This window comes from Idiotropiscis lumnitzeri, chromosome 3 (assembly GCF_059441095.1).
Source record: "Idiotropiscis lumnitzeri isolate Australia: NSW breed Sydney's pygmy pipehorse chromosome 3, RoL_Ilum_1.0, whole genome shotgun sequence".
Classification (NCBI taxonomy): domain Eukaryota; kingdom Metazoa; phylum Chordata; class Actinopteri; order Syngnathiformes; family Syngnathidae; genus Idiotropiscis; species Idiotropiscis lumnitzeri.
Genome location: NC_142393.1, coordinates 4954802 through 4968627, shown reverse-complemented (window position 1 = coordinate 4968627; position 13826 = coordinate 4954802). Strand labels below are relative to the sequence as shown.

The 13826-nt window shown below is 40.3% G+C and overlaps 2 protein-coding genes across 9 annotated transcripts; both read right to left on the bottom strand.

Annotated features, from left to right (window-relative positions):
* Window positions 1-65: 65 nt before the first annotated feature.
* Window positions 66-4953, bottom strand: pcid2 (PCI domain containing 2). The gene is made up of 15 exons (XM_088291756.1): window positions 4788-4953; window positions 4167-4230; window positions 4012-4101; window positions 3583-3656; window positions 3437-3502; window positions 3302-3343; window positions 2995-3049; window positions 2770-2873; window positions 1992-2067; window positions 1722-1863; window positions 1535-1635; window positions 1388-1461; window positions 661-786; window positions 462-585; window positions 66-383 (listed from the first exon to the last, which is right to left on the bottom strand). The coding sequence occupies exons 2-15, from the start codon at window positions 4200-4202 to the stop codon at window positions 294-296; spliced, it is 1200 nt and encodes a 399-aa protein (XP_088147882.1). The 5' UTR covers window positions 4203-4230; window positions 4788-4953; the 3' UTR covers window positions 66-293.
* A 392-nt stretch (window positions 4954-5345) lies between these two features.
* Window positions 5346-13734, bottom strand: LOC148339534 (T-box transcription factor TBX19-like). 8 transcript variants are annotated; one of them, XM_088291346.1, is made up of 9 exons: window positions 13231-13734; window positions 12101-12309; window positions 9435-9711; window positions 8437-8571; window positions 7649-7710; window positions 7491-7549; window positions 6660-6815; window positions 6416-6506; window positions 5346-6356 (listed from the first exon to the last, which is right to left on the bottom strand). In XM_088291346.1, the coding sequence occupies exons 2-9, from the start codon at window positions 12307-12309 to the stop codon at window positions 6191-6193; spliced, it is 1155 nt and encodes a 384-aa protein (XP_088147472.1). In that variant the 5' UTR covers window positions 13231-13734; the 3' UTR covers window positions 5346-6190. The 8 variants fall into 8 exon arrangements, with proteins under 8 accessions (XP_088147472.1, XP_088147473.1, XP_088147475.1 ...); XM_088291347.1 differs by having other exon boundaries at window positions 6416-6562; window positions 12101-13734; XM_088291349.1 differs by having other exon boundaries at window positions 5346-6352; window positions 6416-6562; window positions 12101-13734.
* Between the last annotated feature and the right edge of the window lie 92 nt (window positions 13735-13826).

Here is a 13826-nt window from a genome sequence, read left to right as displayed (position 1 = left end):
TTGGAGGACTGATGGAGATTGTGGACATGCAGAGTCAAAATGATGAAATTGAATTGGCTATTCCCCCCCCCCAAAAAAACTGAAAGAAAAATTGCGAAACATGTTCCTGATGTTTTTGAATCCAGACAATAAAACCTGAACGTCGAATCAATGAAATAGTTACTAAATGCCTATAATTCGTGATGAACACAAAATGAAGGAGTCACAGAGCATAAAAAGAAGTCAATTTCATTTCATGATTTACAGCACTTTACAAAAAAAAAAAAAAATGTTGAGTTTAAGATTAAAGCAGCCTAGGAGATTGAAGACAACGGAGGGAAGGGATTCTGTTTGCTGACCACAAGCTTCTGGTGCTGATGTGAGATGTAACCTTTGATGTGACCCTGAGAGCAGAGAAACCGTGTCAGGATTCCTTCCCGTGTCCGTCCGTGTCGGGGTGTGTGTCGGGCGTGTGCGCTCACCATGTAAATGAGGTTCGCCAGGATACACTGCACCTCATCCACATCAACATCTTCTACCTTCATCATCTTCAGGGCCACCAGGAATGTGCCCAGAGGCAACTGGTGAGTCTTCAGCAGCAGGTACCTGAACACGGTTGAAACGAAGAGTTGAGTCGGACCCTCGGCTCACGTCGCTCTCAGCAAGTCGCAAGATGCTCACACTTTCTTGAAGAGGTTCCTGTACGTGATGATCTTGAGCTTCTCCAGGATAAGGAAGATGCCACAGCGGATGAAAAAGGTCTCGTGTTTGGACAGAGCCTCGTTCAGCAACAGCAGGTTACCGTCACTGATACACGGACAAGTAAACACACATAAACACATTCATGTGCCACACTTTTTTTTTTTTTTTTTTTACTCAGCTGGTTTAGTGTGCATAGATTTCACATTGACTGTTGTTCAACTAAATTAGTTAGGCACTCTGTATAAGCATTGTATATTAATAGTCTGAAAGTATTTCATTAACCGTCTCTAAATTGTGCCATTTCTGCGTTACCTGGAAGATCAATTAAGCGTAAGCTATTGACTGATTAATTGATCCTGCAAGGAAAATGAAGAATGGCCGGCTTTAAACGAGACAACAATGCCAAAACAACAGCAATATATTACTTGAATACAGAAAATACATTTTCAATGTTTGACTCTAAAATAAATAACATTTACTTGCCATGTACTACTGTAAAAAAACGGATGAAAAAAAAACAAAAGACGCGTGTCAAAATACATGCAAAGGTGAAGTCATTCTGGATGATTTGGGAAAAAAAATGAAAGGTCCCAAAAGAGGACATGGCCGTGGAAAAGAGCATGCTGACATTAAGTTTTTGTTACCTGACATCGTAGTGAGATGGTAAAATGTATCGAATTAATTACATTCACTACGCAGACTTTACCTGACAGCTTTGGTGACCTGGGCAAACTGCAGGAGGTCATACTTCTCGAGCAGTTGAAGTGTCGGCATGTGGCCCTAAAACATCAGCAAATGGCAGTTACACCAGGTCCAGTTTCAAAGTAGTTCAACGGGTGAGATTTTTTCTGACCAACAGCATCTTGACAGGCAGCAGGTAGATGAGAATCATTCTCTTGTTCTTCTGACTGGCGCGATGGCAGTGTCGGAATGAATAGGACAGAGACTCCTCGGCTGCGGGAGGGGCAGAGACATGACGATCGTGCTCGTATCAGACGCTAATCTTCAATTTGGTCCGATGACATCATAAACTAAGCTACCTGGTTTGAAATCACTGTCAAACATGGCCTTGCGTCCCACGTAGTATTTGTATGTGACCTTCTGAGCGGGACTGTAGTCATTCTTCAAGTTGGAGCTGTCGATCGCCCTGATGAGCGGCTTGCACAGATGCAGTTTATTGATCTGATTCCAAAAGACACGATTGCAAATGTGCGAGTCGTCAACATACAAATCCACAGTTAGAGGAGAATAGGTCAGCAAATGTTTGTCAGTTTCAGTTCAAGTGAGTAAACATACAAAAGATGTGAGACCTTAAAGTAGATTTTGAAGAGCTGGTTGCTTAGAAACATCATGCCCCACTTCTTTGAGTCCTCAATCCCGGCTCGACTGCGAAGTAAATATTGATAGCAATGAAAGTGGCTATAGAAAGAAATTCCAGGTTTTTGTTTGTTACAAAAATGAGACCATAATAAATAATTTCAGAACGTTTTCCAATACTAATGTAGTCTATAAACTATACACTTGAATTGATTTTTATTTTATAGAATTCTGAGCGAGGTGGTTCAGCTAAAATGAGTACAAACACCCCCTTAAAGCTAGAATAGGGGATGTGTTCAGAATTTTAAAAAAAATCACATTCCAAATTTTAAATGGGAGACACAACACACCAGTCACCATTTAAAAAGACTCTGATCAACACCAAACTAATTCCACCTCGTTAAAAGGATGTTCCTGGGTTGTTGGAAACTTTTTTTTTCTTTGCTTTGAAGGTTTTGCATAAACACACACTGATAATTCTAACTAAAACCAACAACTTTAAACAACAACCAGCAATTGCTTTTGGTGTAACACTATAGCCAAAAGGTTCAACCTTAATTTCGTTGGACGAGAATAGAATCTCCAAAACGTGGGAAAATGTGTTGTGTTAAATAGTGAGACGTAAACGTGTGTACGTATGTAATTTTAATATAATTTTGTTAAACATCTTTATTATTATAATTATAAAAAACACACCATAGTTAAACACATATTACTACTTTATATAAATACTAAGTACATGACATTAATATGGAACACAATATTACTGACTTGTCACTGGCACAAACTCGAAAGCAGCTCATAAGTTGCTCGGCAGCTTTTTCCAGCATTTCACTTGGTTGACCTTTGCCCTTCTGTTGCAACTGCTGCTCTGCCTAGAATCAAATACAGTATATTTTCGGCTTTATCGTAGTCAGTTGAATCAAAACATTGACAGGAACATTTTCACTGAACCTCAAAAAAGCCAACACGACTTTGGCGAACGCGTTCGCTTACATTGTTGGCAAATATCCTGAGATCCAGAGTGACAGTGAACATTACAGGCAGAGCCCTAAAAGACACAAAGACAAAAGGGAGAGAATGCGACTTTTAGGATGATTACTTTTTTTTCTTTTTTTTTTTGCTTCCAGGACTGGTGGGGTGCGGCATCACCACTCACAACACAACCCACGCCACAGAATAATAATAAAGATCATCTTTTAGAGACATCCGACAATTGGGCCTTGACTGACATTGATGGGAAGCAGGTAGGGAAAGATGCTGGTTCTTGGTATGTGTGCAACTCGCTTTAGCTGCCACTCACCAGTTCTCCTCTTTGTGTGACTGAAATGCCCTCAAAAAGGATGTGAGTCAGGTCAAGGTGGTAACAGTGAGTGACGATGTGGAACATGATCAGAATGGATTATCAATTGAATGCTGACATCATCATAAAGGATATTGGACGACAATAGTCTGGAACTTGTAGGCTTCTACAAAATCGTGATTAGCAACTGCATATGTACACCTGGCAAACAAGAAATGTGGCTGTGAGACAGAGACTGTGATTATTTGTCAATACACCATCAAATCAATATCCAGGCCCACCTGAGATGAGCAGCCACCATCTCGTCGTACGGTGGCTCAAGAACCTGTTGACATTTGTCCTCTGGATTGGCCAACTGAAATACACACATACACAAATCTTGATCTGGGCAACAGGTGAACTATTTAAGGTTTATTACTCATGAATTGACCTGTTTGTTTGTTTTTTGTGTGTGTGCATAAGCCGTCAAGCTGTAATTGTTTTTGCTTGGATTTGTAAGCAAAAACCTAGGCCATAAACAAAAGCTGGTGGCAGCAAACTCAACAATAAAGTATGTTTAAAATACTCACAGGCATACATCTTTTATCGTCTGCAAAATATGATTAATATTGCCATTATTGCAGCTTACTGAGTCAGTTGTGAAACTCTTTGCGTCTGTCGCGATAACTGTTTTTGTCTATGTATAGGTAATAAAGTGGATGGAGTCACACCTGGAGCCGGGGGTTGGCTACGTGGGGGTGTTTAAAGGAAAGTAGCTCAGCGCAGAGGGCCCCCTTTTGGTTGTCAATGGCTTCATAGGCCTGCAGGAGGACAAGAAGCTTGTTGAGCTGATGAATGCTGTTTTGTTGTTGACGTCATACATCACCTGCTGCAGATACTGGTTGATGGTGATGTGGGCCATGATGTCTTCGTCCAACGGCAACCTCTCGCTACGGAATACCATGATGAAAATACGGCCACATTGGTATTTAGCAGGCCAAAGGTTATTTCAAGTCAAAATAACAGTGACTGTAAGATGCCAATATAATGTTGCACGCGTGTACATGCACTGTATTAACCACTACTGCATTTGGGTGGCACACTATTTCCTCAAAAATGTTAGAGAAAGGAAAACGGCAATACTTTCAATCTCTAATTCCACTGAAGAACTGTACCGACGTTTGAATTTTATTGCACAAAAATGTACACGTAGTATTAAATACGAGAACTCCACGAAAGCGGTGCACGGTGGTGACATGAACAGCAACGTTACGACATACGGATAGCTCCGTCAGCGTTAAGGCAGTGAAGCACTTATTTTGCAAAATGTGAAGAATCGTGTGCTGAAAACATTCCATTCGGTTCATGTGTCCTAAAAAAAAAGTAGCAGCTAAAAAGCTCAATTAACACTTCATCTCACTGTTTCTTATTAAATAAACAGTTTAAACTCTATTTTTGAACATCTAAACTCAATATACATAGACGCTGACTATGCAGAAGAACGTACCTTTATTCCAACATTGTATCCAACAAAATAAGGATTCGAATAAGTTTCACCAGAATTAACACCCGGGTCGTAATAGTATCTTAAAATTCACTTCCGGTACAGACTTCTTCTTCTTTGCTCATGCTTGCACACTGGACAAATTGTGGCCCATTGCTGCCCTCACCAGGCCGCTCTTCTCGCTACAACGTCATATATTACGAGTCCACCGTTTCCAACATTTACGAAGCCAAGACAAACATTTTAAATCCGGACAATTTTACGACTTACAAACAGAAAAAAAATCACAAAAAGTGCAAAATCGGGTAAATTATACGTGAGTGAATTAAAAACATTTATCAGAATTTTACCAAATTGTGACAATAGGTTGGCCTTTCTTTGCAGTTGTTCCTCCTTCTTAAGACCTTAAACTTTTCTTCCTCTTTGATTTTTATAAACTATTTTATGTTCATTGCTTCAAACACCAGCAGTCAGTGATTCCAATTTCCAATTGGAAGGCATCTCTGTGACAAACGCACAAGAGCTTGGGCAAGTAAAAGCTTATATACTGACAACCGTTACTTGAGTTATTGAATTTATTTATTCGCATTGTATTTCATTACACAGGAACATGGGAAAGTGCTGTGCGGCAGCCAAACTAGTTTCAACAAACAAGACAAACATCACAATAAAAATAACACTTGATAAAGTGATGTAGAGCAGGGCCTCAATTAATTTTTAAATCCGACAGATGTGTACTTTATAGATGAGGTAAAAACAATTTTGTTTAAATGTTTATGTCATTTATATACAGGTTTATTTAAATAAATAATTCTATTTTTAACAATTAAAGACTCATTTAATGAAACAAATACACATTTAATGAAATAAATAAATGAATGAATGCAACAACTGTTACAAGACTCTTGAAAATGCAAATGTTCAGTGGGCCAAATTATTATTGAGAAGAAAAGACCCCTGATGTCAGGTTAGCACGTGCGACACCATGACTAAATGTGCTAAAGGAGACATTTCTTACCTTTTGGCTTTGGCAGCCGTGTCATAGTTTTTGTTTTGTTTTTGCATTGGAACAGTCCGACCTTGCCGCCTAACTGTCTTTTGCTGAACAATTGGGTTATAATTCTTACTAAGTTACTAAGACCCACTTTTCAGAAACAGAACTAAGTGCAAAACGGCTCACTCCAGACAAGGGCAGATTATCCAAGATTTACTTGGTTTGGACTCCAGACACACAACAATTTGGATACAAACTTTGAATTTTTTTTTTCTGTTATATTGTTGGAATTTCAACATGATTTGTGTATAACGAGTGAGGCTGGTTGATGATGACTATTTTGAAACCCCTCAATAAATAATAAATATCTACTAGTAACAGGTGAATTTTGTTCAACCAATCATGTGCCTTCTTAGAGAGACTGGGCGGGGCCAGGAGCCCACAATGCTCCACCAGCTCGAGTAGTACTGTGAGGTTGCGCGAGGTACTCGCTGCTGATTGGTCCTTGGAGAACGGCACACGGCGAAGGGGAGGGGCTCATCTCACTGCAGCCAGTCGTCCATAGACAAGGATACTGGCTGAACACACACAAGTGATGATATGAAATTGTGATATGAAATAGTGGGCGGGGCCTCACCTGGAGCTGTGGGAGGCCATTGATGTAGGCATGTTGTTGGTCGGGGGATGGGAAGCGGTGGCGCTCCACCCTTCAGATAACACCTGACCACCTTGACACACAGGTGGGAGGAAGTCACATGTGAAGTGTCAAGCAATTTCCAGGTTACTGTGGCAAAAATCAAGCAAGTCGTTGAAGTTGAGCCATTACTTGGGTTAATAAACTATAAATATATCTCAAGGCACCACTATATCGTTGTTGTTACCTGAGGGGTGCGAGCGGTCTGGTAGGTAGTGATAGGGAGAGTGTCGCCCGGCATAACCGCGGTGCCCGTACCCGTGTTGATGGTGGGAGGGAAGCGAAAGGCCGCCGCCGCCATAAGTAAAAGCCCCGCCTCCAACCGGCGAACACAGAGACCAACCTGATGTGTTATGGTGAAAGTCACATTTCATCTGTGGTTCAAGTCAGAAAAGCCACACATGACAATACCAACATGACCGCGTGTTGTTCTTCCTGTGTACTCGTTAGAGATGTAACGATAACGGCAATATCATGATTTGACAACGTTGCCACAACATAGTCGCCGTTATGTCACGATATTAATAGCATACAATACAATGCAATTTTATTTATATAGCACATTTGACAACAGCTGGAGCTGTAACAAACCACTTTACATGTGGTGTAATGTAAGTTAGCAGTAAATTAGAATACAAATTAAAACACATAAACAATAGATACCAGAAGAACAGCGACAGTCTCATGTTGAGTCCAAAGCCAAAGAATAAAAAAAAAACGGGTTTTAAACGTGGACAGAGAGGGGGCTTTGTTTTTGTTTTAGTCATTATTCCTGCACCGGGTTTCCATAGCAACCACTTTTCAGCGGCTGCACTGATTTTCGAGAAAAGTCATGACGGTCAATAAAAAAAAAAAGTTTGATTCGATACACGTGCATCTTTTAAACGAAAAAACAATTTTCCGGTTTTAACCGTTTTTTGTATAATACAAAGAATTTGATCGATTGGACCACATATAAATATGTTACGTTCCCTAATATTGTTTTGTGCATCATTTCACACTGAAATTAGTAACTCACATGGTGGAATTCCAACATGACCCTCCAATGGCTCTGCCAAGCCCCGCCCACCAGGGTTCCTGGGGTCAGCAGAATGACAAAACATATAGTATGCCAACATCCGACGTAATCCTGGGCGGAAAGATGTAACACGGAACACCTTCTTTGTTCACGCTCACCTGTCTTTGGTGTCCAGGAACGCTTTGGCGAAAGGATTATGTTTGATCTTCAGAGCTGTGATCTGTGCAGAAAACAAAGTCCAGAACATCTACTGATGTTTTATTAGTGCCAGACTGATCATTTTGAAGGACACTTGTGAATTTTCCCTCATGCAAATTTACACAATATGTGTCGAACTGAGTATGTGCTACATTCAGAAGCAAGTCAATAAAAAAAAAAAATGTACACCATCGCCTCTGCGTCAAGAATGTCCCACAGTTGAAAAAAAAAGTCCTCACATTCCGGTTCAAATAGCAAGTTTTTAATACAAGAAATGAGACCAAGATAAACAATTTTAAAAAAACTAACCCAATTAATGAGAACCTTGCAATTTTTTTTCTTTTTGTCAAGTGGAAGTAAAAACAAAAAAACTGAGATGATGTGGCTGCAAAAGTGTGCACACCCTCATAATCAACCTCCTGATCAACCAGAAATGAACTGAAATTGTTTTCGTAGGCTTTTGCTGACATCATTCTTTTAACTGTAGGCATGATGTTCTTTTGGTGATGAACAGTATAAGCCAAACATATCTTGTTGAATTAGGGCTAAAAAGTTTCAATGGACCATGCCACATTTTCACAAATGCATTTGGGAGATTTTGTGACGGTCCGCAGACTTTTTAGCCGTAAGTCAAACCACGCTGCTCCTCACCAAAATGTTAATTTCTTCACAGGACGCCCCCTTTAAGGTGACTTTGAAGAGGTTTTGAGGCGCATGAGGACGTCATCATGTCAACAACGTACTGTACCTCTTCGTTTTGATAGGCGGTGACTGCGATGAACTGAGTCTCTTTGAAGGACACGTCCGAAACTAGACGATGTTGCGAGCCCACACACACGATGTACAAATGTGGCTCGTACTTATGAAGCGAGTTTAACATGATCTGGAAGACAAACAAAAACACACGGGTTTGTACATTGTCTATGCACAGACTAAAGCCATCATTGTTTTTTTTTGTTGAAACACTTTTCTTTGAATAAGCCCCAAATGCAATGCTAAAAAGGTCCAATTAACCATCTTGGCCCTTCAGAACAACACAAAAGAACAAACAATTTTCTTTTTTGAGAGGCAGGATTCATTTGTACCCTTGTTGTTGTTGCTGAGTGTGTGTGTGCGCGTGTGCGTGTGTGTGTGCCAGACCCCCCTTCCCTCCCAAATGTTAGCTGGAGTGAGTGCTGGCTCTTTGAATTTAGTTCACCTTCACTCTATATTTCTCTCAGACATGATGGCTGAATTAATTCCCGCAGTAAAAACCATAATTACCATAATGACAAATAAGATGAGCAATTATTCAATTACAGCCATCAACACTGCATTACTGTCCTGTGTGTGTGAGGCCTCTGAGTGATGACTGAGAACCTCTACACAGGAAGTGCATTAAACAGCAGCCAACCAATTAAAATGTGTTTATGGCGTTCCCGTGGTTACGAGGGGGCACGCAGGTGAAGTGTTTGAGAAGAGTCGGTGAAGTGGATTATTAAGTGCTAAGCTTTCTCCCACTCCAGCACAACAACAGTAGAGCGAGAGCAAAAAAATAAATAACTGAATATCGTGTAAGTATGATTATTATAATTACTATCCTTTCTTTGAAATCGGAAATTCTCTGAAATTCAAAATGAAAATGGTTTAAAATACTGACAAAACGCAAGAAAGAGAAGAAAGATGGCTCAGTGAATTAAGAGGACTCATCAACAAGAGTCAAGTAGTAAGTCGTGTAGCGTACATCGGAAAACTACTTTTAGATACCTGTCCTTCCGCCTTGTGTTTGTTGGTCAGTTTGACCTTGTTAAAGGTCACCGCTGCCTTCATCCAATGAGCTCCGAAGTTGGGTGAGTCCGGATGGATGTAGATGCCACCAGGGGCCCGACCCTCTCTGCGTCCCTCTGACTGGCCCGCCGCCAGCCACTCACCGTTGACAAACTTCCAGCGGCAGCTGTCGGCCGGGATGAAGTCGAGTAGGAAGGAATACATGGAACTTGGGTCCAGACCCGACACGCTGATCTTCAGGACGGGAAACATGCGCCTAAGACGAGCACATGACAAATGTTCAGTTGAGCAAATGGGAACTCGGTTTGGTCTTTATGAATGCTGCTCTTACTGTGTGATCATGATGTCAAAATAGGAACAGCAGAATGGAGGGGACCGTTTAAATCGCAATAGTAACTGCACCAGAAAATGCATTGTCCATTCCTGTTCAGCTGTTGTGGAAAAAGTACTCAAATATTCCAAAGTGGATGAAGATTTGCATTCCAAAGTTTACGAAGGGTGAAATTAAGTTTGCCAGAAGTGCTTTTTAGGTTCATCCTGAAATTTCCTTTTTGTGAGTACTCCATTTAATTACTGCACAGGCAATGTTTAAAGTAAAATCATTACATTCACAACTCCCATAACGGGTAAAAATGTGTTCAATTATGTCATTGTCAATGAAAGGACAGTAAATTGTGTAATCAGCTTTACATTGATGACAAGGGAGCAACATGCAAAGGAAGATTACAGATAATGATTCATCGTAGTGTTTTGGAATATATTATACTCATTATAATCCTTGAAGGGGAAATTCAAATTTAGACATCGCTACAAGCACGTGCAGCGATAGACCCCTAGTGGTGTTCAAGGTAAGGCAAGGCAAGCCAGCTTTTTTTAAATATCTATATATATACACACACACACACATACATATATATATATATATATATATATATATATATATATATATATATATATATATATATCACATTTCATACACAAGGAATCTAATTGTGCGTCACATAATTAAAAGTACATTTAAAAAAAAAAAAGAACCCAAGACATTTACAAACAAAGTCCAGGAAGAGACGAGAACTTATACTAATTGCTTTAAAAAATAAAATAAAAATCAAGTCGCTGCCCTTTTGCCCTGGATGACAAAACAGCTAATTAATTTAAAATTTAAAAATGACCCTTTCAGGCATTCAGTCACGCCCAAAGTATTTTGATATCTGACGGGCATTTATTGGAGTTGTTGAGCATTGTGCCGCTGCGGACACAACCCCCGTGCCTCCCTCTTGCCGTCCTCCTCCTCCTCTTCGCGCTCATGCAGGGCTGAGCGCCAGTCGTCCGGCCAAGCAGGCCCCCTCTGGCACATGGCATCAGACACACCGCTAATGACAGCATTTGTGCAATCTCCGACATTGTTTGGGGCAAAATTAACCAAAACACTGAACATGACAGTCTCGCTGAAAACGATACATGGCTATTGGCCCAACGGTATGATGTATGGGGGGGGGGGGGGGGCTACGGGTCCCATCCACTGAAAATGCTTGTATTTTTATACAAAGCACACCCATATATATGAAATCTGTGATTTACAGCCTTCTAGTCCAACTGCTCACTGACATTTGTCATGTTTAATGGAGAGGCAGAGATAGATACAGACAAACAAGCCCGAAGACTAAAAACATTTTGAAATAAAAGTAGTAGTGCTCACCATAAAGTGTTGAAAAACACAAACAATAATTTGTGATCACAGCATCGTGGCCTAAATAGTTCTGCGTGTCATCAAGGAGATATTTTCACGTTAGCATTTCTACCTCAACGGTTGAGGATTACAAATGAGGAATAATGTGGCCATGTAATTAATATTTATACAAAGCAAACTATTGCATAATAAAGCAGTACACGAAGCAAAAAGTGATTTATAAATCAGAAAATGTTACTTAACTCTTTATTGGCTTTTTTTTTTTTTTAACTACGCAAAGTAGGTTTTGTTTAACTTGGGCATCAAATGAACAGCTTTGGCTCTGAGCCAGTAACATTGCAAGCTGGCTGTGGTGTGTGGTCAAAGAATGAATTAAAAAAAAACGTGTAGGAACGGAAACAACACTATAAAAAAGTGTTGTGTGAACTCAAAATTTCAAGGCAATTTTGCTAAAATTACAGGTTGGGAAATTCAACTAAATAGTTTACATTTTTGCTGTTGTGAAAATTGTCTTTCTCGCATTTCATAAAGAAATAAGAGTTTACATGAATAGTCTTGTATTGCCTCCCCAAATATTTAAGATACAAGTAAAAACTCAGCAAATTGTTTTGACGCAAACAACATGCTTTCTTTGTTACATTATTGCAATAAATATCATTAATTAATTGATTTACTTTAATTCTAACTTAAATTACCATTTCAGCCCCCAAAATGCAAGTTGAGTTTTTACAGCGAAGTGACTTTCACCTTCTGCTATCTAGTGGAAGAGCAAGTAATTGTCTGTGCCATCACGGTACAGTAAGTACATCGCTGGCAGTGAAATTCCCGTGGCACACGTGATGATTTCTCACTGCGAAGTCATGTAATTGAAAATAGAGCTTCAATTGTATTCAAATATTTTTTTCCCCAAATAGCTCGTGTAATGCAAAAGCTCTTCTTTGAGACAGCGACTCACCGTCCGTTCTTGGTGACGATCATCTCGTTGGTGACGTGCTGGAACTTCCTCCACAGCTCGCCGTCCTCCAGGGTGACCTGCAGCCCCCTTTCGGTGGGGTCGCCCTTCTCCCGCCCGGCCTGAAGCTCACTCTCCACCGCGGTCAGCAGCCGAGATATGCAGCGCTCCGATGAGGTTTCGCCATCGTCTTGTCGCTTCTCCACCTTCATCTGCAAGACAAAAACACATGAGGTCACAATACCGCTGCGAAACCTTTGCATGCATCCCACAGCCAGAGCGACATCTTTACTCGCATTAACAGCGACAAGTTCCTTTTAAGATTCCCTACAACAACATTTTACAGGTCCTTAAATGGTTCGACTCCTTCATACTTGGAAGATTTGGTGTCTGTTTATTGCCCTCTTAGGCCAATTTTACTTACTGTGACTAACACCGGGCAGTGACAGAACCTAACTTGTGGAGTACACATTCTAAAAGATGCCTCTTCAGGGTACATTTAAATAAAAAAAAAAAGATTTGCTTTATTTGTGTTTTTTCTTGTACTTACTGTAAAATGTTGTGATTCTGGATTGTACATAATGTCATTGTGTCATAATATTAAATACAATAGACTTACTTTATTTACACTCCTGGTGTTAATCTTGAAGTGTAAGTGTCATTGGAACAAAATCAACACTTTTATGGTTAAACAGGCCATCAGAATAAAGTATTTTGAATTTCCTGCAGTGAACATGTTACTTTGACTTTTTGCCAAACAGGATTAGGACTGAAGCCAGCTCAATATCAGAATTGTCTTTGTGTGCGTGTATAAACTACCAGTTAGGTTTCGGCAGATTTTGCTTGAGAAAGGGTGTCCAAAGTTTTGCCTGGTAGTCTATATACAGTATTCTATTATTTTCCTCCCCCAGTTGCAAAATATCGTCTGTGCCCCTGGGGTGTACATAATAATGCAGGCAGTCTATCATCAACATAGGCAACCCAATATGAACTGAACATGTGACATTCAACTCATTTGATGACACTAAAGTCGCTAAACACATACAGAAATGCACATGAATGATGACCAAACTTGAAAATAAAAAAAAATCTAAACATCTTTTACATTTAAACAACTTGAAAGTCTGACTTACCTGAGTGCTGAAAAAACTCCCAATGGAGACGGACTTAAAAAAAAAAAAAAGATGAGCACTAACAAGTGTTTGGGTGGAGATGCGAAAGACCGCAGTGAGCGACGGAAAACAATCTGACGGGCAAAGCTCCTCCCTCACCACTCTTAACTGAACAGTCAAGCTGCAAACACACAACGCACCAACAATGACATTGGATGGCTTATTAATAAGAGCACGTTCATGCGACGAAGTGAGAAAAAAAAATCCACAGTCCAGAAAATACGTCGTCCTCCTACTTTCATGCCGGTGCCACTTTTTAAATGCTCCAACAAGGTGAAAAAGTGGACTTCCTCCTGAGAACGAGATTTGCTTTTAATTTTTCTATAAGCAATCGTCAACGGCGGGTACACACCAACATTTAAATGTCAGCCGAGAACATTGAGGGCGACCTCGGACACGTTAGCGGAAGCGTGAAACTGACAAGAGGTCAAACATCTGGAAACACACGACACCTGATATGTGCATGTGTGTGATGTGTGTGTGTGTGATTTAATCAGCAGGGAGATTTAGTGGCTTTAGCCTGTCGTCAGGCATAAAGACAGCGTGAACTAAGGCGG